The 25,785-nt window shown below is 31.9% G+C and overlaps 1 protein-coding gene across 4 annotated transcripts in view; it reads right to left on the bottom strand.

Moving 5' to 3' along the window:
• LOC141556502 (mirror-image polydactyly gene 1 protein-like) overlaps nucleotides 1-25,785 on the bottom strand; it is a 259,090-nt gene that overhangs the window by 59,540 nt on the left and 173,765 nt on the right. For all 4 annotated transcript variants that reach the window (XM_074290699.1, XM_074290700.1, XM_074290702.1 and 1 more), the window contains 2 exons: nucleotides 9,042-9,075; nucleotides 8,613-8,783 (listed from right to left, as the gene is read on the bottom strand). In XM_074290699.1, coding sequence (XP_074146800.1) covers nucleotides 8,613-8,783; nucleotides 9,042-9,075 — 205 coding nt within the window. The remainder of the gene's footprint in view (nucleotides 1-8,612; nucleotides 8,784-9,041; nucleotides 9,076-25,785) is intronic.

Raw genomic sequence — 25,785 nt, 5'->3', positions numbered from 1 at the left:
TTTGCAACAACAACAACAACAAAATTCGGTTCTGCACATATATATTGTACCTAGGATATACTATAAGATATTTAATATGTATGGGAATGCCTGCCATCTAGGGGAGGAGGGGAAAAATTTGGAACAGAAGGGAGTACAACGGATAATGTTGTAAAAAAAAAATTACCTATGAATATGTACTGTTAAAGAAAATGTTATAATTATAAAAATTAATTTAAAAAAAATTTTTAAAAAATAAAGTTTTCCTAATATTGAACCAGTTCTGAAATCCTGGTATTAAATCCAACCTGGTGAGAGTGAATAATTTTGGTGATATACTGCTATAATTTCCTTACAAGTAATTTTTAAAATTTTTGAATCAATATTCATTAGGAAATTGGTCTTAGTTTGCTTTCTCTGTTTTGGCTTTTTCTGGCTTAGATGTCAACATGATATTTATGTCACAAAAAGAATTTTGTAGGACTTTTATATTTATTTTTCAAAATTGTTTATAAAGTATTGGGATAAATGTTCTTTTAATGTTTCATAGAATTCATGTGTAAATCCATCTGGTCTTGAGTAATTTTTTCTTAAGACCTTCAGTGACATTTTGTTCAATTTCATTCTCAAAGATAAGGTTATTTATATACTCTATTTTCTTATCTGTTAATCTGAAAAATTTGTGTTTTTGTAAATAGACATTTATTTCACTTAGATAGACACTTTTATTGGCATATAACTGGGCAATAACAGCTTTCATTTCATCTTCATTTGGGTGCATTTTCGTTTTTTCTTTTTGATCCTAGTAATTTGGTTTTCTTTCTTTTTTATCAATAGATAATTAGATATCAAATTAGCCAATGATTTGTCTATTTGTTGAGAGGTTTTTGTTTGTTTACATTTGTCAGGTGACAGTTTTAAATAGTGTTCAATTCTTTGCTACCACAAAGTGAAATGCTGTGAATATTTTTGTACACATAGGTACTTTTCTTTTAAAATATTTATCTTTCATGATCTCTTTGATCAAACTAGCTAGATGAAAAAATATACAGTTTTTTTCAGTCCTTTTTTTTTAAGATTTTCTTTTCTTTTTTATATTTTCCAAATACATGCAAAGATAATTTTCAGCATTCACCTTTGCAAAATCTTGTTTTCCAAATTTTTCTCCCTTTAATATATAATAATATTAATATATATGTATATACATATATATATATATGTATATATATATATATGTATGTATATGTAAAAAGAAATTGCTCCCCTCTGCCCATGACTCAGAAATGGTTATTAGGCAATGGAGTTGCCAAACAATTGTTCCTCAAGACTCCCACTCTCTCTTGACCTTTCTGTCCTTGAACTGTAACCTAGAAGAGGTTATAAGCAATGGAATTGCCAAATAACATATGGTCCTACTTTCAGGGCTAGCCCACTCTGTAATGTAATATTTTTAACATTTGCCTAGTTTTCTTACCATGCCTGACTTGAGAATTCCCAAAGTTGCTATTTTTGTTTTCACCAACTAATCCCACTACTGGTGGTTTTTCCACATGTACTCCAGACTAGCCTCTGAAAATAACCCTACTCTACCAATTTTTTCATACATCTGTCATTCTAATCTCCTATGCTATCTTGAAGAGGAATACTGTCTCATACTGACTCTTTTGTTGAAACTTCCATTCCAAAATTTGACCTGAAATATTACTTTAAAGATTGTTGTAGAGAAATGTTTAGGAGAGTTTGAGTGATTGTTATTCTATTTCACCATCTTGGTTTTGTCTACAGAAGTGTCTCCTTTAATTTTAAATATCTTTGCTTATGCTTACATGGGTTTGTTTTTTAAGTACCTTGCTAATTTTATTTTTTTTCAGATGGGCACCTTTATTTGTTTTTTATTATTATCATTATTAAAGCTTTTTATTTTCAAAATATATGCATGGATAATTTTTCAACACTGACTTTTGCAAAACCTTGTATTCCAAATCTTCCTTTCCTTCCTCCATCCCCTCCCCTAGATGGCAAATAACCTATATATATATATATATATATATATATATATATATATATATATATATATATATATATATATATATATATATATATACACACACATAATATGTATATGTATATATATACATATACATATATGTATATATATATGTATATGCATGTATATGTATATATTTATACAGTTATCTTGCTGCACAAGAAAAATCAGATCAAAAAGGGAAAAAAATGAGAAAGAAAACAAAATGGCTTGCTAATTTTAAAATGCATATTCAGTTCATTAAGTCTATTTTTTCTACTTTGTTAATATGTTTATAGAAAAATGATTTTTTTTTCCTTTGAGTGCTGTTTTTCGGAATATCAGGTTCTAGGCCCTTCCATCTTTTAATGTGGAGGCAGCCAGATCTTGAGTGACCCTTATTGTGGCACGTTGGTATTTAAATTGTTTTTTTCCTAGCTGCTTGCAAGGTTTTCCCCTTTGTGTGGTAATTCTGCAGCTTAGCCACAATATTCCGTGGTGTTCTTTTTTTAGGGTCTATTTGAGACGGAGTTCAATGAATTCTTTCGATGTCTATTTTCCCTTCTGTTTCTATTATCTCTGGACAGTTTTCTTTGATGATTTCCTGTAAAATAGAATCTAGGCTCTTTTTTTGGTCATAGTTTTTGGGAAGTCTAATGATCCTCAGATGCTCTCTCCTAGATCTATTTTCCAGGTCTATAGATTTTCCCAGTAAGTATTTGACGTTATTCTCCAGCTTTTCTTTTTTTTTTCTTTTTTTTTTTTTTTTTTTTTTTTGTTTTGTTTTGTTTTGTTTTGTTTGACTGATTCTTGGGTTCTCAATGAATCATTCATTTCTATTTGTTCCGTCCTGAATTTTAAGGAGTTATTTTCTTCATTCACTGTTTTTAGTTCTTTTTGTATATGCCCAATTGCGTTTTTAAATGAATTATTTTGCTCTATTGAATTTTTTCCATTTCCCTAATTTTTTTTTAGAGAATAATTTTCTTTTTCCAATTCAGAAATCCTATTTTCTTGAGACTTTTTTATCTTTTCCAATTCAGAAATCCTACTTTCTTGAGATTTTTTAACCTTTTCTAATTCACAAATTTTGTTTCCCTACACCTCCTGTGAATTCTTTATTTTTTCCAACTCAAATTTCAGGACGTTGTTATTCTCTATCATAGCTTCTCTTTCCTTCCCCCATTTTTCTTCAAACTCTCTTAATTTTTTAATAGTCTCTTCTAGGAGAGAGTTATGTGATGGGGGGCAGGTATCGTTCCCTTTAGGCTGTTATCTGCTAACTCTCTGCTGTTAACTTCCTCGGGGTTGGAAACCTGCTCTTTCTCTGTGTAGAAAGAATCGATCATTCTTCTTGGCTTTTTACTCATATTTAAAAAATCTTTTGGGGTCTGTCCCTGGGGTAAGAAGTTTATTTATTTATTTCTTTACCAGCTTCCTCCCAGACCAGATGGATGCAGTGGCTCCTGTGCCTGAGCTAAGAGAGAGCTCTGGGAGAGAGTTCCCCTCCCCCTCCCTGGAAGTGCCTCAGAGGTACTTTGAGTGCTGTTTTACCTGCATTCTAAAATTTAGGTATAATCTTTCATTCTTATCATTTTCTTTCACATAACTATTAATTGTTTCTATGGTTTGTTCTTTGATTCACTTATTATTTAGTATTTTGCTGTTAAGTCTATCTTGGTCTGTGTCCTTTGTTTCTGGTCCCTAAATCAATACTATTTTTATTGCATTAATTATTATTTCTGTCTTTTTTTTTCAATTCCATGTAATATTTTTGTGCTCAGAAATACTAATATGCTTTATCAATCCCTTTAAAAGGATGCCTTCTTTCTTTCCTCCCTTTCAATTAAGCCTGTTCATTCCTTTTGTTAAATTACATTTTTGTTCCCCTTTTCAGAGAGGATTTCTCTCATTCTATTCATTCTGTCTTTGCCTTCAATTGCCCATAGATTTCCTCTTTTTGTGCCTCATTCTCAGAAAAATACAATTTCTTACTGATAACAGAGAAGACACTATCCTACAGTAGAATCTTACCCTATTTTCCCTGATTATGCTACCTACCTCTGACCTACTCCTTCTTCCTGATCAACTTTCTTCCCCATTTATCTCAAAATCTCCCAGGATATATGCTCTCCTACTACCCCAGACACCAGGTACCCACAGGAATTCCAACTTACTCACCATCACCACCCAGACATGATGAGTGGACTTTTCAAGCACCAAATCTTCTTAGGCAACAAGAAGCACATTGTCCCCATATCCTTTCATGAAACATCTCTTTTCACGCAAAGAATCATTTACAGTGAAATCTCCTACACTAACACAAGATCACCTTATTTTACTCTCAGTCTTTCAGTTCTTAATCTTCCTCCTCAATCACTTTCCTTTTCTTCCTGAGATACCAGGGAACTCACTTTCCCCTTATTGTGAGCTCTCAATTTGACCTAGATACACATCACATACCCTCTCTATGACCTCTCCAATTCCCCCATTTTATAAAGTAGTTTTACATATGCAATGGATTCATCTCTAGGTGGGATGCTTTGTGGATCCACTTATAATACCCCATGCTTGCCTCTCCACCATCCCTTCCACTTGACTCCTGCCTTCATCGCTGTCACCTCTTAATATATTGTTGCACAATTTTTATTTTACCTAATATTTCTATGTTAATATTCTTTAGATATATTATCTAAACTTTCTTTTTCTGGTTGGTCTCTCTAATTTAGACATGAAGACCTACCTATATCATAGAGTGATCTGGAAAGCTCTCTTTTTATCCTATGTTTGTAAAGATTTTATGTAATATTAGAATTAAGTACTCCTTGAATATCAGAGAATTCACTTGTAAGTTTATTTTTTCTAAAGTTTTTGTATTCCTTAGAGTTTATTTATGACTTGTTCAATTTCTTCTTTCTAATAAGTATTATTAAAATAATCTATTTCATCTTCCATTATTCTGGATAATTTATATTTTTAAGTATTCATTACATCTAAGTTATCAATTTAGGGGGCATACATAATTAGGCAAAGTAGTTTGTGATATATTCCTTTCTTTCAACTATTGTGATTATTCCTTTTTTATTTTTTTAAATGAATTTTATTTTCATTTATATTTTAAAAAATCAAATTGAATTACTGTTTATCTATTTCATTGCTTTTTTCAAAACAAAAAGCTCCTGGTTTTATTTTTCAATTTGATATACTTTATTTTTACTTTTAATTTTATTAACCTTTCCTATGGTTTTCAAAACTTCTATTTTGCTATTCAGTTGTGGGATATTTGTTGCTTGTCTATTTTTTTAGCTGCAAATGAAATTTTTTTATTCATTTTTTAATTTTTATTTTTTTATTAATGAAAGTGTAGAGAAAAAGTTCTTACTATGAGATCCATGAACTTTTTTTTTGAAAAAAAATTGGTGAAAATATTTCAACATCATTAGTTTCTTTTGCAATCAAATTTATTTTCATTTTGTGTAATTAATAACATTATTCTGAAAACAGATATCCATAGACTTCACCAGACTGGGAAAGGTAACCAAGGCAAAAAAAAGGTGAATCACTTTTCATTTGAAGAAATGAGCTTTCCCCTCAAGACTGCTTTAACTGAATCCCATAAGTTTTGGCATATCATTTCATTGTTTTCATTTACTTTGATAATTTTTTTCCATTTTAAATTGTTTATTAGTTGCCAGTGATTTTCTTAATCCAAGTGTCTTTATTGACTATAAATTTTATTATATCACACAAAAAACATTTTTTTATTTTTACACATTTGTAAATAAGGGTTTTCTGTCCCAATTTTTGTAAAAGTGTCATTCATAGGTAAGAAAATATGAGCTCCTTTCTATTTATAATCAACAATCATCAAGAGATCTATCATTTCTAATTTGAAATGTCACTTAGTACATGAATGACTTCTCTTCCCAAAATACCAATTTTTTTGTTGCTACTCAAGTAATCTATAATGGTTTTCCAATATCTCCATCATCAACTTTGTAATTTTTTAAAAATCTGGCCCAACTACATCATATAAACATATATCCAAAAACATTAAAGTATACCTTGCAACATGCAATCTGGTCAAGTTAGTCTCTTAACTGTCTCCCAAATGTGTCCTGCTTATTTCTATCTCCTTGCATTTTTTTTTCTTTTCTTTTTTGTAATTATCTCTTTCCTGCATCGTTTCATGATCACAAATAATTAATTATGATCATCATCATCATCATCATGTAATTGAAGATAATAGTTGCTAGAATTTATAAGGCACTTTAAGATACAAATTACTTCACATATATCATTTCATTTGATTCTAACATCATAAAACACTAATTAAATATAACACTAATTAAATCATAAGGGATAAGAACTGAATTTGTGGTTTCATTTCTATAAGAAACTCCAACTTAAAAATTCTTCTGAAAATGATATACCCAGAACAAAAGGGAATACATATTCCACATGGGGCCTGACCAGGGTAGAGTTCTCAAAAGGATTTTCAATTGTCACTTTCCTACATTGGAATACTATGCCATCTTAATGAAGGTTAAAAGAATATTAGCTTTTCTACTATCACAGAACACTGAAGCAAGGTTTCAGTGTTCTTGAATAGGAAAAAAAATTACATCTTTATTTGGACATAATTGGTTTCCTTTATAATGTTCATTGTTATTTTATGTGATTAGAAACCTTATTCTAAGCAGGAGACCATAAGTTTCATCAGATTGGGAAAGGGTCGATGACCACACATACACTAAGAACTCCAGCTCTCGATTTTTTACCAGATGAACTTCCAACCACTTCATCTTGTACTTGAGGTGATTATTTGAATCCAAGTCCATTTAACCCTATTAAGTTTTAAAAGATTTGATCTAACATCCCATCCTATCAAGATCTATTTGGATTCCAATATTTGGCTATCAGTTCTATTTTTGTATCATTTTCAAATCATGTAGGCTTTTATGGAAGGCATTATGAAAAATATCAGAATTGTATAGGAGCAAACAGATTACTGGGATACTCTACAAGAGAACTTAGTTGGCCTAAAATCAGTAATTATTGTACTTTGGGTCCAACTATTAAACTAGTTTAAAAATCATTTTGACTATTGTCAAGGCCACATTTCACCATCTTATCCACAAAAAATTAGCATAATTAAGTTTTATTAAATTCTTTGCTAAAAACTAATTAAATTCTATATTGGATTTTTCCACACCTACTGAACTATTAACACTAACAAAAAAAAGGAAATTATTTTCTTCTGTTTTAACAAAACTATGAATAAGATTACAGCTTTGTGATTACTATTTCTCCAGATGTTCTCTAAACCCCAGCTTCTTAAATTATGGGTAACAATCCTATATGAGGTCTCATAATTGAATATGGGGGATTGTAAAATTATGATTTATTATCAGTATTTGGATCCCTATTTTATATACCTATATACCTGGGGTCATATAAAAATTTCTCAGGTACAAAGGAGTTGTGAGAAAAAGTTTAAAAATCCTACTCTAAATAAACCTTTCATAATATCTTCTAGAATTTCATAAAAACTCAAAATTAAATTCAATGTCCTCTAGCCTCCAATAAATTTGTTCTATGAAAATCAGGAAATTCTCCCTTCTCTGCTATTCTATTATTGCTCAGGTTTTCTTTCATCTTTCAGAGATCATTGATCTATTCAAACAATAGATTTGCTTATTATAGCTGATTCTTATCTATTATGGAAACACTTAAAAGATATTTTAAGATTTCATCACGTCCTAGTCAACTGGAGGTCTTGTATTTAATAGGAAGAAACAGAATTATTTCCTTAATTTTTTTTTCATTTTGAACCATTAAGCCAAACCTACTTTCTCCACAAATAGAGTGAATTAGCCAATCAAAAGAACAGAGATCTAGAGCCAAGAGGAGCCTTTGATGTAATCCATCCCCATTCTCACTGCCCCCCCCCCCCGACTCACCCTATAGATAAGAAATGAGATCAAGAAAGTTTATAAGTGATTTATTTAGAGATAATAAGTGCTTTGAATTCATTTCAGGTCAGATTTTCCTGACTCTAAGTCCAACATTGTATTTATTATATTATGCTGCCAATAGATAGGTAGGTAGATAAAAAAGTAGAAAGATTGAAGATAAGGAGGTGGATAAATGATACATACACACACATACACAAATATATATATATTAAGATATGTTTAAAACATATATTTTTATGATAGATATAAAATATCTGCGTTTTGTTTTCTTATTAGGAGCAATTTATATGGTTCTATCTTCTAAAAGTACTTACTGACCACATTCTTAAACTAAATGAACTATGCACAAGCAGCTGAACATTACTGATAATTTAGTGACTAAATAAGTAGTGATATTTTTGGACTATAACTACTGCTTATAAACTAGTATATCCATTTAGCATAAAAATACATTTTAAAAGGGGAGGTATAATATGTAAACATAAATATACCAGGCCTATTACATAAAAAAAGTTATCTGAAAATCAAAGTTGTTCAAAACAAAGTTGATTTTATATCCAACTGATTATTTTTTCTGTTAAAGAGGGAGAAAATTATTATGAACTTTTTCCAGATAAACAGAAACTCACCTTAGACAAAGCAGCATCACGTTCCTCTATCACTGCCTTCATTTTCTCAGTAGTTATTTTCTCTTTACATTCCTTGATCTTGTATATTCGATTCATAATTACAGCTCCATTACTCTGGATAGCACTCCCTGTGTCTGCATTGTTTATTCTGTTCAGTAATTCCTGTAATGTCTACCAACAGCATTATATGTTAGTCCTACATGAAGTTTTAATATATTTTATTTAATATAGATTTTAATTAATAGGCACATGTGAATAGTAAATTGATGGAATGAAGTTATTGAATTTTCATATTGCAGCAAAGATGTACATTATTAGTGTGTCAATTTTTCTTTTTCCCACTTCTTAGTTCTTGAAACCCACTCAATTGAACTTAAGCCTCTAAGATACACGACTGACATCAAAAAATCTCCTCAGAGAATGGCTTACCATGTCATTTTCTTCAGGGTTAATATTTTCTAGCCTAGAAAAAAAAAGAACATAGAAAGCCTGATCAGTAGCATTTCCTTAGTGCAGCAAAATGAGTTCGCTTTTTAAATCTTTAGAACCTCAAGTAATTTCATTCGACTAGTCTTTAGAGTCAACCATAACACTGAACATATTAAAGTGCCACCTGCTCGACTTCATCTTTCAATAATACTCCATATCTTCAGCACTGACTTCAGACTGTTAAGTTATTAATGTTTACTACTATATATGACTACAAGGATCAATTGTTCATATGTGCTTAGATGAAGAAAGTTCCCCAGCGATAGAAGTATTGGACCTCATCATTATATTTATTCCTGGACTGCCTTTCTTTTCCTTAAAGAAACTGTATTTCTTTCCTCTTTTTTAGAGCACCTCAAATAAAATAAGGTAGTGTTTTTAATTTTAAGTTTAATTATATTCCCCTGATAGCTTTAGCTGAAAAGCTCTTTGTCTTTGTTAAAAACAAATAAATAAAAATGTAAAAGTTAAAGGATGGCTGAAAGGTTTTGACCATTACAGATAACTAAGACTATGCTTTCTCCCTCCCCATTTTATAACACTGAAATAGAAAGCAAACTAATTTCCTATATATATCAGTTTTCCTTTGAAATAACCATCCTGACCAATGAATTTAGTTTAAAAAAAGCCTCTCAAGTACAAAAAGGGGAAAATACAACTAGACAACAGTTTATTTGAAAAGGAAATATATAAACTAAGATTTTAGAGGACAAGGTAGATTAGAGGATGTTCTCAAGGACAGAATTCTTATAACAAAGGATTCAAGTGAGGGAGAAAACAATGAATTGGATAAAACAGTAATTTCCAAATTAAATGGCTCTTTTCTTACAAAAAAATGTTACACTTTTCTATACTTTTTATATTAAAATTTATGCCAATATTTCCTTTTAATTGATTATTTTTAAAATTGAGAATTTATTTTAAAGTGTATAGGAAATCTCAAAACACAGTAAATATAATCACTGAAGCATTCATTGATAAAATTTTATAAATTTTCATATTTATAACTCAAAAACACTAATTATATAATATTATTGTAATACATAAACTTCCTTTTTGGGCATGAATTTATATTGCTATTTGCAAGTTTTTTTTCCCAACTACTGATATCAGCATTTTGTCATAGCAACAGACTGAAGCAAAAAACCATGTTTCACATCAAACTTAACATATTCATAAAATGTTTATTAATTTAGTGGGTACATCAGAACTCTTTTTTATACATAGACAAAATGCAACAAAACTTCCAAAGTTATGAGCTTTTTGAAAACAATCTTTCATAAGATTACATTATTATTTAATTTGTGCAGATCTATTAAGACAAAAATAACATTTACACATAGTAAATGTGTTTCTTTTTTAATGGTATTTAGAAATAACTAAGACTTTGAAATGAAATTAAAATTATTTCTATAGATGAGTGGTTAATAAGGATGTCTTCAACAGCAAGACAGTACTGTAGATAAATAAAATGCTAGATCTGGAACAGAAAGACCTGAAATTAATTATGGTCTAAGAGACCTACTTACTTTGTGACCTTGTCTGTTAGCCTTGATGAATTTCAGTTTCCCCAAATGCAAAATAGGGATGATAATAACACTTACCTCCAAAGGGTGTTATGGGAATGAAATAATTATAAAGTGTATATAGTAGTACATAGACTATATGTCATAAATTTCCTCCCTTTTAAATTTAGCTATTTGCTTTTCTGGATGAGAATATGGATTTGAGGATCTTGCAATTAGAATATTCAAATTTTCACAAATATTTGCTAATGTTTACATTGCAGTAACATAGTTTTGTTATCAAATAAATTTGTTTCAGCTTTAGGATACTGTGAATTGCAGCATCATGTTTTTTCATTTCAAATGTCCTTCAAAATACACACAATAAGGTCAGTGCTTCACAATAATATAAAGTTTTTTATACTTTTCTCCAAATCAGCACCCATTTATGCAAAGAGATTAGCTTTAAAAGGTTGATTATTTCTGCAAGAATGTGACATTTTATTTAATTTTTCACTCAAATTAATTCATATGTTACTACTTATGGAAAATACACTGTGTCCAGAATAAATGGTAGGAAGGGATATTGCATTTTTAGAAATGTACATATTATCTTGGTATCACTTGAGCTCTGTCCCTGTAGAGCCTAATACAATTCTCCAACATAAGATTTTTCTTTAAAAAATATATTGAAATTTTCTCTTCATATGGAATTGTTACCAACAGGATTTCAAGACAATGAATCTTTCCTAATATCAATTCCAAACATATTATACAACCAACTGAATATTTTTAAGTATAACCATTGTCTCATCAATTCCACTGACTTAACATCTTATAAGAATCCTTGTTTCAGAGTTCTGGCCCATAACACAAATAAACTAAAATTTAATTGTTGAAAAGTTCAAACAACTATTTTCAGTTATTTTTGAATTATTTTATTGTTTTAAATTGCCAGTTTACCTTATTATAGAATGATGTACTTTTATCTTCTACATAATGATTGTTTAGAGGGAGCTAGGTCATGCAGTGGATAGAACACCAACCCTGAAGTCAGGAGGACCTCAGTTCAAATATGATCTCAAACACTTAATACTTCCTAGCTGTATGACCCTGGATAAGTCACTTAACCCAAACTGCCTCAGAAAAAAAAAAATTAAGATTGTTTAAATTTATACTTCACATTCAAGTGAAGCAAGCATAAGGATATCACACTTCATCTATCTTATGAATTTATCCTAAAGCTACAATAGCAAAATGTATTTGTATCAACAAACTTTGATGTTGTTTATGAATATATATTTTATAAAATGGTTCTACATTCAATGAGAGCAAATTCATTTAATTTAATACCTTTTCCTATTGACCTTGGGGAAGTTATTTTCATTGAAAACACAGGATGTATTGTTGCAGATATTTAACTTGAAAATATAAGATAGCTTTTAGAAAATGTACAATAGTCTTATGTCCTCTGACAAGAGTACTACACAGTAGGTCTCCTTGTTAAGCTAATCTTTTCTAACTGTGCTCTTGATCCCATCCATTGCTTTCTCTCTGTCTCTTCTTTTCCTTCTCTCTCTTTCTTCCTTCTCACTGCCTTTCTCCTTTTTCTTTTCCTTTTCATGCTCAGTTTTCCAACATCCTTATTCTGTATTCCCACCAAACTATATTCCATAGGCTAGCCCTCACATAATCTGGTTATTAGTAATTCATATTCAAGAATGGAATGATGTTAGGATTCTTACAAGGTGCTAAGTCACTGGAATGAATAGAGACAATAATTATCTAATTTAAGGATGGTTCAATATGATTGATCTGATCCTACAAGGAGATGTTATGGGCCAGAACTTGAGACAAGGTAATGTACTTGGTTCATACATTTAAAGAAGTTCATACCTTTAAAGGAGTTTACACCTTTAAAAGAGTTCGCTCATTGGTTCACACATTAGACTTCACACCTTTAGAGAGCATATAAAAGGACAAGCCCACTCATGGACTTAAAGGAGATTCCGAACTATGATTGACTTCCAAGAGATTCACAAGGGAGAAACCCACAAGCCAAGGCTCTGGAAGGAAGATTCAAAATTCATTCCCATTTCCACCGTTGTGCTGGCTGGAGAGATTTGGACAAGAGCTCTTGGGAACCAAGAAGAAAGGAAGGCCTCCAGAACACTAGCCGAGCCCCAAGTGAAGGAGGTAAGATTTGGAAAGAGACTGTCTCTGGAAGGAGGAATTGAGGCAAATTTATAAAAAGATAAGTCATGCTTCAAATGATAAATGACCAAAAGATATGAGCTATGTTTAAAAGGCTATAACTTAATGCATAATGTCCTTTCACCTAACAATATCACTACTAGGCCTGAAGACCAAAAGAGATTGTTTTAAAAGGAAAAAGATCTATATGTACAAAACATTTGTATCAGCTTTCTTCTTCTTCTTCTTCTTCTTCTTCTTCTTCTTCTTCTTCTTCTTCTTCTTCTTCTTCTTCTTCTTCTTCTTCTTCTTCTTCTTCTTCTTGTTCTTTCTTCTTCTTCTTCTTTTTTTTTTTTTTTTTTTGCTGAGGCAATTGTGGTTAAGCAACTTGCCCAGGGTCACACAGCTAGGAAGTATTAAGTGTCTGAGGTCGCATTTGAACTCAGGTCCTCCTGACTTCAGGGCCAGCACTCTATCCACTGCAACATCTAGCTGCCTCAGAAGCTTTCTTCTTGGGGCAAAAAGTTGGAAACTGAGGAAGTGCTCATCAATTGGGAAATAGCTGAATAAATTGTGGTATGTGATTGTCATGGAATATTATTGTTCTATGGGCAATAATTAGAATACTGAATATAGTATATACAAAATAATATCAATATTTTGGGATGACTAGCTGGAAATGACTTAGATATTCTCAGAAGTACAATTATCTGAAGAATGATGCAAAATTCAATTCATATTAATTGCTTCTGAAAACAGATTGAGGTATAACCTCCCCCCCCTTCTTTCTCTTTAACTTTATTTCTCATGAGGGTCTTTTTTAATTAAGGAGAGAGATCTATGTTTCACAACATCATTTTTATGCAAATGTTTTTCATAACTTCACATGTGGTTTATTAATGAGGAGTAGGGATAAGGAAGATAATCTGGAACTCAAAAATTTTTTGAAATGTAAAAAAAATGTTTTAAATGTAACTGGGGAAAAATATTGAATACATAAATTTAAGAAAAGAATGGAGTATGTTCCAGGGGAAGAGTCAAGATGGCATAGTGAAGCCAGGAAGCTGCTCAAGTTCTCCCAGATTCCCTTGAAAACCACATGAAATCAAGGCTCTGCATATAGTCTGATGGAATGAAACCACTCTCCAGCTCAAGGTAGATTGGAAGGACTTCAAGAAAAATCAATCTGGCTGGGGTGTAAGGAGTATTCAGTCTATCTTAAATGCTATCTGGGAAAACCAGTGAGAGGGTCTTAATTATAACAGATAAGCAACTGAGACTCTAAGTCCTGGGTCAGTAGCATAGCAGACCAATCCCAGCTCAGAAGGCAAATGTACTCAACCCCCCACTTGACAAACAGTTTGGGAGGTGAAAGTCTCTGTGGTTCCAGTTGAGACTCCAGCCACAACCATATAGCCCAAGGGATCTCCAAGTTAATCCCTGCCCAGAGTCTTTCTTAAAGATCTTGATGAATTGTATCAAGAGGACCCCTGTATTCCCCCAAATCTTCTGGGTTTTTCACAAGTCTATATTCATTGGGGCACACATTTGTTCTATTTGTGAAGAAAATTGGGAGACTCTGAAATTTACCAACTTATTCTGCCATCCTTCCTAAAATCTCAAGAGAAAATAAACATGCAAGCTGTCAGACAAAAACAATTCAAGTATCAAGGAGCAATAGTCAGTATTATTCAGCACTGGCAATGTCTACGCTTAAGGATCAGAGGGCCTGGCATACCATGTCTGAAGGGCAAAGGCCCTAAGATTACAATCAAAAATTAAGTACTCACTGAGATGGAACATCATCTTTTATGGAATGAGATGAATCGTCAATGAAGTAAGAGACTATCAATCTGTTTTTATTGAAAAAAACAGAACAAGGCAGAGCAAAGATGGCCAAGAGCAGACACAACTTTCTGTAACCTCCTCTAACCTCTCAAACCAACAGCAGATTAAGTCTCTAAACTGGTTTTGAAGTCAAAGAATGCACAAATATTTGAAATACAACATATTTCTAGAAGAAGATACTTTGGAAGAACTTCAGAACAGATCTATTTTATAGGGACAGGGGGACAGTCTGCTGAGCCCAGACAGACATAGAGGGAGACCGGGCAAGAAGCTGCAGTGGAGAGTCAGAGCATTGTAGCTTCCATGCACCTGGGGATCTTCTGTGAGCCTTTTTAGCCACTCTGTCTTGCTTGAAATCAAGTGGTTTGGCAATTGTAAATCACTAGGCCCCAGAAGAATGCCAGACTGAGCTGCCATTATCCAGCACTGGAAATCAATCAGCAAAACTAATAAAGGATCTTAAAAGAGAGATAGAAGAAAAATGAGGAAATGAAATGAAATCATTGCAATAAGGAATGGAAAAAGAATACAATGAACAAAAAAAGTTAATTAGTCAATTGCAAAAGGAGGTAAAGAAGGTAACTGAAGAAAATAATACACTAAAAATCAGAATTGAACAAATGGAAGTGAATGACGCAATAAGATATAAAAAATCAGACAAACAAAAACAAAAACAAATGAAAAAATAGAAGAAAATATGAAATATCTTCTAGGAAAATCAACTGACCTGTAAAATAGATGTAGGAAAGACAATCTAAGGATTATTGGGCTTTCTGAAAGCTATGATGAAAAAAAGAAGCTAGATGCTATCTTACAGGAAATCATAAAAGAAAACTGTCTGATATTTTAGAATCAGAAGATAAAATAGCCATCGAAAGAATCCACTGATAACCTCCTGAAACAGACCCCAAAATTAAATCCCCAAGGAATATTATTGCTAAATTTCAGAACTATTGTACCAAGGAAAAGATATTGCAAGCAGCCAGAAAGAAACAATTTAACTACAGAACCACAATTAGGATTACTCAGGTAAGTAGGTAGGTAAGATAGTAAGGTACTAGCTTCCACCTTAAAGGATCAAAGGGCCTGGAATCTGCTATTCTAAAAAGCAAAGAAACTAGGATTACAGCCAAGAATAAGTTATCTAGCTAAAATGAGCATTATCTTTCAGGGAAGAAGATGGACATTTCTCCTATTTCTAATGAAAAGACCAGGACTGAACAAAAATTTTGATTTCCAAACACAGAACTCAAGAGAAACATATTTCTATTATAGGTATGCTTAGAGAATGTGGGTATAATTTGATTTATTATGATAATATTAAAAAGAAATTAGATGTGGAAAGGGGATCATACTGGAAGAAGAGGAAAAAAGAGGTAAAATGAGGGAAATTACATATCAAGAAGAGGCAAAAAAAAGCCCTATTATAATTGAGGGATAGAAGGGAGGGGGATGAGCATTGTGTGAATCCTACTCTCATCAGATTTGGCTGACATATAAGAAATATTTGGTATCAAAAAGAAACTTGGCTCACCTTATAGAGAAGTAAGAGGGAAAGGGGGAAAAGAAAGGGAAAGATGAATAGAAGAGTAAACATAAGAATTAGGGGAAAGGTGTAAGAAGGGGGAGGGGCTCTAAAGAAGAAAGACTGTTTGAGGGAGGTGGTCATCAAAAGCAAAATACTGGAGAGGGGGGAAGAGGGATAGCAAAGAGAAAAGCATAACGTAGGGTAAATAACATGGTAGGAAATACAGAAGTAGTTATTTTAACTGTGAATGTGAATGGGATGAATGCCCCATAAAAATGAAGCAGATAGTAGACTGGATAAAAAGCCAGAATCCTATAATATGTTGTTTATAAGAAACACATTTAAAGCATAGTGATACATACAGAGTGAAGGTAAAGGGCTGGAGTAGAATATATTATGCTTCAGATGAAAGGAAAAAAGCAGGGGTAGCAATCCTGATTTCAGCTCAAGTAAAAGCAAAGATAGATCTAATTAAAAGAGATAAGGAAGGAAAACTATATCTTACTAAAGGGTATCATAGGTAATAAAGAAATGTCAATATTAAACATATATATAGTAAGTGGTATAGTGTGGAAATTCCTAGAGGAGAAGTTAGGAGAGATGCAAGAAGAAATAGACAGTAAAACTATACTAGTGGGGGATATCAATATTGCTCTCTCAGAAGTAGATAAATTGAACCACAAAATAAGTAAGAAATGAATTAAGGAGATAAACAAAATGTTAGAAAAGTTAGGTATGATAGATCTTTGGAGAAAATTAAATGGAGATAGAAAGGAGTTTACTTTTTCTCAGCAGTTTATGAAATTTATACAAATATTGATCATGTATTAGGGCATAAAACCCTCAAAATCAAATGCAAAAAAGGCAGAAATAATAAATGCATTTTTTCAGATCATGATGCAATAAAAAGTCATATGCAATATAAGGCCAGGAGAAAATAGACCAAAACGTAATTGGAGATTAAATAATCTCATCCTAAAGGATGAATGGGTGAAACAGCAACCTATAGACACTATTAATAATTTCATTCAAGAGAATGACAATAATGAGACAACATATCAAAATTTGTGGGATGCAGCCAAAGTGGTAATAAGAGGAAATTTTATATCTGTAGATGCTTACTTGCATAAAATAAGAAAAAGAGAAAAACCTAGAAAAAGAAGAAATTTAAAATTCTCAAATACCAAACTTGAAATTCTAAAAATAAAAGGAGAAATTAATAAAACTGAAAGTAAAAAAAAAAACTATTTAATTAATAAATAAAACTAAAGTTGATTTTATGGAAAAAAATAAAAAAGGCAAACCTTTAGTTAATTTGATCAGAAAAAGGAAAGAGGGAAATCAAACTGTTAGTCTCAAAAATGAAAATTTTTCCACCAATGAAGAGGAAATTAGAACAAAAATTAGAAGTTACTTTGCCCAACTTTATGCCGATTAAATTGATAACCTAAGCGAAATGGAGGAATAGCTACAAAAATATAGATTGCCCAGATTAACAGAAGAGGAAATAAAATACCTAAATAGTCCCATGTTAGAAAAAGAAATAGAACGAGCTATTAATCAACTCCCTAAGAAAAAATTCCCAAGAACAGATGGATTTAAATGTGAATTCTACCAAACATTTAAAGAACAAGTAACTCTAATATTCTATAAACTATATGAAAAATAGGGAACGAAAGAGTCCTACTAAATTCCATTTATGACACAGACATGGTACTGATACCTAAATCAGGTAGGACAAAAACAGAGAAAGAAAATTATAGACCAATCTCCTTAATGAATATTGATGCAAAAATATTGAATAAAATACAAGCAAAAAGATTAAAGAAAATTACCCCCAGGATAATACACCATTACCAAGTAGGATTTACAATAGGAATGCCAGGCTGGATCAATATTAAGAAAACTATTAGAATAATTGACTATATCAATACCAAATTAACAAAAAACATAATTATTGGGGGGTGAAGCCAAGATGGCAGAGATGACACACATTTCTCTCTGACCTTCTTTACAACCCTCACAATAATTAAGAAACCCAGCCTCGGAATTAGCTCTGGATGGGTGGAACCCACAAATCTTGGGAATGCAACAAACTACCAGCAGAAAATAATTTAAAAGATTTCCAGAAAAGATCTCTTTCAATTGGAAATGGGAGGGAGGCAGCCAGCACAAGCAGCTGAGACCAAATTCCAGCACAGATAGTTCAGTGTCCAGGGACAGAGAATCTACAGGAAGAAAACAGACCAGAAAAGATCTGTTTCAATCAGAAATGGGAGAGAGGAAGCAAAGAACAAACAGCTGAACCACAATAGCCAGCACAGATAGAGAAGCCCCAGGGCAGAACAGTCTCAGTGTGCCTGGGGGACTTCCATGGGGCAGAGAGTTTGTGGGAGGAAGCCAACCAGAGAAGATCTGCTACAATTGGAAGCAGGTTAGGCAGCTCAGAAAGCTCAGAATCTGGGAGCAGTGCAGTCTCAGAGTGCCTGAGCAGACTCTGACCACAAAAACCACTGGCACAGAGCCCCAGGCTATTACTAACAACTCCATGTGGCAGAGTCAGCACCAGGAGTCAATGAGCACTGACCCAGCAAAGCTGCCCTTGCTTGGAAAACCTCTCCCACCCTAAAGGGAGTCCTTAACTTTTAAAAAAAATGAGTAAAAAAGTAAAGAAGACTCTAACAATTGACAGCTTTTATGGTAAAAGAGAAGAACAGATTCAAACCCTGAGGAGACTACAAGCAGATTGTCTCCAGATGAAACTCCAAGGGGTGAAATAAGCTGGTCTGAATCACACAAGGCTGTCCTAGAAGAACTTAGAAAGGATCTTAAAAGAGAGCTAGAGGAAAAATGGGGAAAGGAAAAGAAAACCTTGCAGGAAAGTTTGGAAAAGGCAACACAAAATGGGAATAGTGATATGGAAAAGGCATATAATTCATTAAAAGATAGATTTGATAGACTGGAAAAAGAAAACAACTCCCAGAAAAAGAGAAATTTTTGAAACAGAAAAAGAAAATAACTTCTTAAAAAACAAAATTTGTCAAATGGAAAAAGAAAATAACTCCCTAAAAAACAGAATTTGTGAAATGGAAAAAAAATTCCATAGAACAAAACAACTCATTCAAAAATTCAATAGGACAAATACAAAAAGAAGTTAAAAAAAAGTAAATGAAGAAAATAACTCACTAAAATTCAGAATTGAACAAATGAATGTGAATGATTCAATGAGACAAGAAGAATCAGTCAAGCAAAATAAAAAAAATGAAAAAATAGAAAATAATTTAAAATACCTAATGGGGAAAAAATCGACCTGGAGAATAGTTCTAGGAGAGACAATCTAAGCATTATTGGACTCCCTGAAATACATGATGCAAAAAAGAGCCTAGACACTATTTTTCAGGGAATCATCAAAGAGAACTGCCCAGATGTCACAGAAACAGAAGGTAAAATAGACATTGGAAAAAAATTCATCGGTCACCTACAGAAAGAGATCCCAAAATTAAAACTCCAAGAAATATTATGGCTAAATTCCATAAATTCAAAACAAGGAAAATACTACAAACAGTCAGAAAAAAAAGCAATTCAAATAACGAGGGGCCACAATAAGCATCACTTAGGATGTAGCAGCTTCTACATTAAAGGACTGAAGGGCCTGGAATTTGATATTTTGAAAGGCAAAGGAACTTGGTATGCAGCCAAGAATAAACTACCCTGCTAAATTGAGCATTTTCTTCCAGGAAAGAAATTTCAATATTTATTGAAATAGGTGAATTCCAGATATTTCTGACAAAAAAAAAAAAAAAAAATTGGCTTCCAAATACAAGACTCAAGAGAAGCATAAAAAGCATAAAAAGAACTGTATTTCTGTTATGGGTATACATAAAGAGTACATGTATAATTTGGTTTACTGTAATAATATAAAAAAGTATCTAGAGGTGGAAAGGAAATTGTACCAGAAAAAAGGGAAAAGTGGAGGTAAAAAAAGGGAAACTACATTTCACAAAAAGGCAAAGTAAACTTATTATATCTGAGGGAAAGAAGGGAGTAGGATGATCATAGAGTGAATCATATTCTCATCAGTATTAGCTCAAAGACAAATTATTAGATATATTCAGTTTATCCAAAAAATTCTCCCTCCTCTGAAAAGTAGGAGGGGAAAAGGGAAAAAGTAGGATAAATAGAAGGGAATACAGAAATTGAAAGAGAAAGGTTTAAGATATGGGGAGGGACTCTAAAGGCAAAGGAGGGATCTTAAAGAGGGAGGGTTGCATGAAGCAAGTGGTGATCATAATTTTAATACTGGGGAGGGAGGTAAGGAGAAAAGGAAAGAGAAAAGCATAATCTGGGGTTAATAAGATGGCAGGAAATACAGAATTAGTAATTTTAACCATAAATCTGAATGGGGTAAACTCCCTCATAAAGTAGAGGCAGATTGCAGACTGGATTAAAAGTCAGAATCCTACAATATGTTGTCTACAGGAAATACACTTGAAGCAGGGCGATACATACAGAGTAAAGGTAAAAGTGTGGAGCACAATCTAATGTGCTTCAGGTGAAGTAAAAAAAAGCAAGGGTAGCCAGCCTGATCTCAGATCAACTAAAAGCAAAAATTGATCTAATTAAAAGAGATAAGGAAAGGCATTATATCTTGCCAAAGGGAAGCATAGATAATGAAGCAATATCAATACTAAACATACATGCTCCAAGTGGTATAGCATCTAAATTGCTAAAGGAGAAGTTAAGAGAGTTGCAAGAAGAAATAGACAACAAAACTATAAAAGTGGGAGATCTCAACCTTGCACTCTCAGACCTAGATAAATAAAACCACAAAATAAATAAGAAAGAAGTTAAAGAGGTAAATAGAACACTAGAAAAGTTAGGAATGATAAATTTTTGAAGAAAACTAAATGGAGACAAAAAAGAGTACACTTTCTTCCCAGCAGTCCACGGCACCTATACAAAAACTGACCATATATTAGGACATAAAGACCTCAAATTCAAATTCAGAAAGGCAAAAATAGTAAATGCATCCTTTTCAGATCATAAAACAATAAAAAGCCAGGGGAAAACAGACTAAAAAGTAATTGGAAATTAAATAATCACATCCTAGAATCACAGACACAATTAACAATTTCACCCAAGAGAATGACATTAATCACATGACATACCAAAATGTGTGGGATGCAGCCAAAGAGGCAATAAGGGGAAATTTTAGATTTCTAGAGGCCTACTTGCTTAAAAGAGAGAAAGAGAAAAAATTAGGCTTGCAACTAAAAAAGCTAAACAAAGAGCAAATTAAAAACCCCCAATCAAAAACTAAACTTGAAATTCTAAAAATAAAAGGAGAGATTAATAAAACTGAAAGTAAAAAAAATATTGAATTAATAAATAAAACTAAGAGTTGATTCTATGAACAAACTACCAAAATAGATAAAACCCTGGTAAATTTGATTAGAAAAAGGAAAGAAGAAAATTAAATTGTTAGTCTTAAAAATGAAATGGGAGAACATTCCACTAATGAAGAGGAAATTAGAGTAATAATTAGGAGTTACTTTGCTAAACTTTATGCCAATATATTTGATACCTTAAATGAAATAGATAAATACCTTCAAAATACAGGATGCCCAGATTAACAGGTTGGTTAAATTGGTTAAATAGTCCCTGTAAAGGGCTGAAACTAAGTAGCACTGAGGTCCAAGCACTTGAGGCTAATTACCAACTGGACAATACTAAAATTAAAAGGAGAAATCAATAATATTGACAGTAAAAAAAAAAAAAAAACTATTGAATTAGTAAATAAAACCAAGAGTTGGTTTTATGAAAAAGCCAATAAAATAGATAAACCTTTGGTAAATCTGGTCAGAAAAAGGAAAGAGGAAAATCAAATTGTTAGTCTTACAAATGAAAAGGGGGATCTTTCCACCAATGAAGAGGAAATTAGAGAAATAATGAGTTACTTTGCCCAACTTATGCCAATAAATTTGATAACTTAAGTGAAATGGATGACTACCTCCAAAAATATAGGCTTCCTAGATGAACAGAGGAGGAGATAAATTGCTTAAATAGTCCCATTTCAGAAAAAGAAATAGAACAAGCTATTAATCAACTCCCCAGGAAAAAATCCCCAGGACCAGATGGATTTACATGTGAATTCTACCAAACATTTAAAGAACAATTAGCCCCAAAGTTATATAAACTATTTGAAAAAATAGGAGTTAGAGTCCTACCAAACTCCTTTTATGACATGGACATGGTACTGATACCTAAGCCAGGTCGATCAAAATCTGAGAAAGAAAACTATAGACCAATTTCCTTAATGAATATTGATGCTAAAATCTTAAATAAGATATTAGCAAAAATACTTCAGAAAATCATCCCCAGGATAATACACTATGATCAAGTAGGAGATTTATACCAGGAATGCAGGGCTGGTTTACTATTAGGAAAAGTATTAGCATAATTGACCATATTAATAATCAAATTAATAAAAACCATATGATCATCTCAACTGATGCAGAAAAAGCATTTGATAAAATCCAACATCCATTCCTACTAAAAACGCTTGAGAGTATAGGAATAAATGGACTATTCCTCAGGAAAAGATAATGAAGAATGTTGGCAAGGATGTGAGAAAACTGGGACAATGATGCACTGTTGGTGGAGTTGTTAATGAATCCAACCATTCTGGAGAGCAATTTGAAACTGTACTGAAAAAGCTAACAAACTGTGCATACTCTTTGACCCAGCAGTGTTTCTACTGGGCCTATATCCCAAAGAGATCTTAAAAGAGGGAAAGGGACCTATATATGCAAAAATGTTTGTGGCAGACCTCTTTGTAGTGGCAAAAACCTGGAATGAGTGGATGCCCATCAACTGGAGAATGGCTGAATAAATTATGGCATATGAATGCTCTGGAACGCTAAGTGAAATGAGCAGAACCAGGTGATCATTATACATGGCAACAAGACTATACAATGATCAAATCTAATGGACATGGCTCTCTTCAACAATGAGATGATTCAAACTGGTTCCAATTGTTCAGTGATAGAGAAAGCCTGATATATAGAGAGAGAAATGACTGTGAAAACTGAGTGTGAACCACATCTTTTGATGTTTGCTTGCATTTTGTTTTCCTTCTCGGGTTTTTTCTTTCTAGATCTGATTTTTCTTGTGTAGCAAGATAACCATACAAATATGTGTACATATTTATGTATTTATGTATACATATTTTAGATTTAACATATATTTTAACATATTTAACATGTATTGGACTACATCTAGGGGAGAGGGAAAAATTTGAAACAAAGTTTTGCAGGGGTCAGTGTTGAAAAACTAAGCATTCATGTTTTGTAAATAAAAAGCTTTAATAAAAAATAAAATAATAATAAATAAAAATATTTTAAAAATAAAAAAAATATTTAAAAAATAAAATAATAAAAAAGCTTTAATAAAAAAAAGAGAGAAAAAAAGAACGAAACCAAAAATTTGATCTTCAAACACAGAACTTAAGAGAAACATAGAAATGTAGACAGAGAAAAAGGTATTATTTAAAGGTTAAACTGTTTATATTCCTAAATGGAACAATGATATCTATAACTCTTGAGAACTGCATATTGAGTCAATTAGAAGGGGCATACATGGACAAAGGATGTTGTGAATGAATCAGAGGGTGATCAATTCTGATGGACATGGAACTTTTTAACAATGAGATCATTCAGAACAGTTCCAATGATCTTGTGATGAAGAGAGCCATCTGCAGAAACTGAGTATAGATCACAACAGAGCATCTTCAATTTTTTTTTGATATTTATTTGCATTTTTATTTTCTTTCTCATTTTTCCCTTTTTGATTTGATTTTTCTTGTGCAGCAAGATAATTGTATAAATGTGTATGCATATATTGGATTTAATATATATTTTACCATGTTTAACATAGATTAGTTGCTATTTAGGGGAGAGGGTGGCGAAAAATTGGAACATGAGATTTTGCAAGGGTTAATGTTAAAGAATTATCCATAAATATCTTTTAAAATTTAAAAACCTTTAATAAAAGTAAATAAATAATTTAAAGGGATAAGGAAAGAAATCATATCTTATTAAAGGGTAACATAGACAATGAAGTAACATCAATACTAAATGTATATACACCAAGTAGTAGATTATCTAAATTCTAAAAGAAATTAAGTCAATTATATCCAATAAAGGGTCGTGGAAAGATGCACTAAACACCAATTGGAACTTAAAAAATTTAATTCTAAAGAATGAATGGGTTAAGCAACAAATCATAAAAACAATCAATATTTTACCTAAGAGAATGACAGTAATGAGACAACATACCAAAACCTATGGGATAGAGCCAAAGCAGTTCTTACAGAAATTTTTATATCTCTAAACAGTTATATTAATAAATTAGAGAAAGAGAAGCTCAATGAATTGGGCATGTACCTAAAAAAGCTAGAAAAAAACAAATTAAAAACTTCTAATTAAATACCAAATTAGTAATTTTGTAACTTAAACTAATTCCAATACTATGTAAACTATTTGGAAAAACAGAGAAAGAAGAAGTACTGCCAATGACCTTCTATGACGCAAATATGGTACTGATTGTCTACAATTATGGTACTGATCTAAACAATTGGAAAAATATCAATTGCTTATGGGTAGGCCAAGCTAATACAATAAAAATTACAATTCTGCCTAAATTGGTCCACTTATTCAGTACCATACCAATCAAACTGCCAAAAAGTCATTTTATAAAGCTAGAAAAAAATAACAAAATTCATCCGGAAGAACAAAAGAAGAATATCAAGGGAATTAATGAAAAAAATTTTACAAAGGATGGTGGCCTAGCAGTACCAGACCTAAAAGTATTATAAAGCAGCAGTCATCAAAACCATTTGGTGTTGATTAACAAATAAAGTGGTAGATAAGTGGAGTAGGTTAGATACACATGATACAATAATTAATGGCAATAGTAATCTAGTATTTGATAAACCCCAAAACTTCAGCTTTTGAGATAAGAACTCACTACTACATAAAAATTTCTGGGAAAACTGGAAATTAATGCCAGAATCTCAGTGTAGATCTATATCACACAATCTGTACCAAAATAAGGTCAAAATGAATACATAATTTGTCTGTAAAGGGTGATACCATAAGTACATTAGGAGAGCAAGAGATAGTTTATCTATCAGATCTTTGGAGAAGGGGGAATTTATGACCAAAAAAGAACTAGAGAATATTATGAAATGCAAAATGTATAATTTTGATTACATTAAATTTTAAAGATTTCATACAAACAAAACTAAAGCAGCCAAGATTAGAAGGTTAGGAGAAAGTTGGGAACTATTTTATAGCCAATGTTTCTGATAAAGGCCTCATTTCTAAAATATTAAAAAGAACTATATCAAATTTATAAGAATACAAGCTATTTCCCAATTGATAACTGGTCAACAGGATATGAATAGACAATTTTCAGATAATGAATTTAAAGATATTTATAGTCATATGAAAAGATGCTCTAAATCACTACTGATTAGAAAAATGCAAATTAAAACAACTCTGAGGTTGTATCTCATACAACCTCATCTCATACCTCTCAGATTGGCTAA

This window comes from Sminthopsis crassicaudata, chromosome 2 (genome assembly GCF_048593235.1).
Source record: "Sminthopsis crassicaudata isolate SCR6 chromosome 2, ASM4859323v1, whole genome shotgun sequence".
In the NCBI taxonomy this organism is placed as follows: Eukaryota; Metazoa; Chordata; class Mammalia; order Dasyuromorphia; family Dasyuridae; genus Sminthopsis; species Sminthopsis crassicaudata.
The sequence above is the reverse complement of the archived record's forward strand: the minus strand, read 5'-3'. Positions and strand labels throughout refer to the sequence as shown.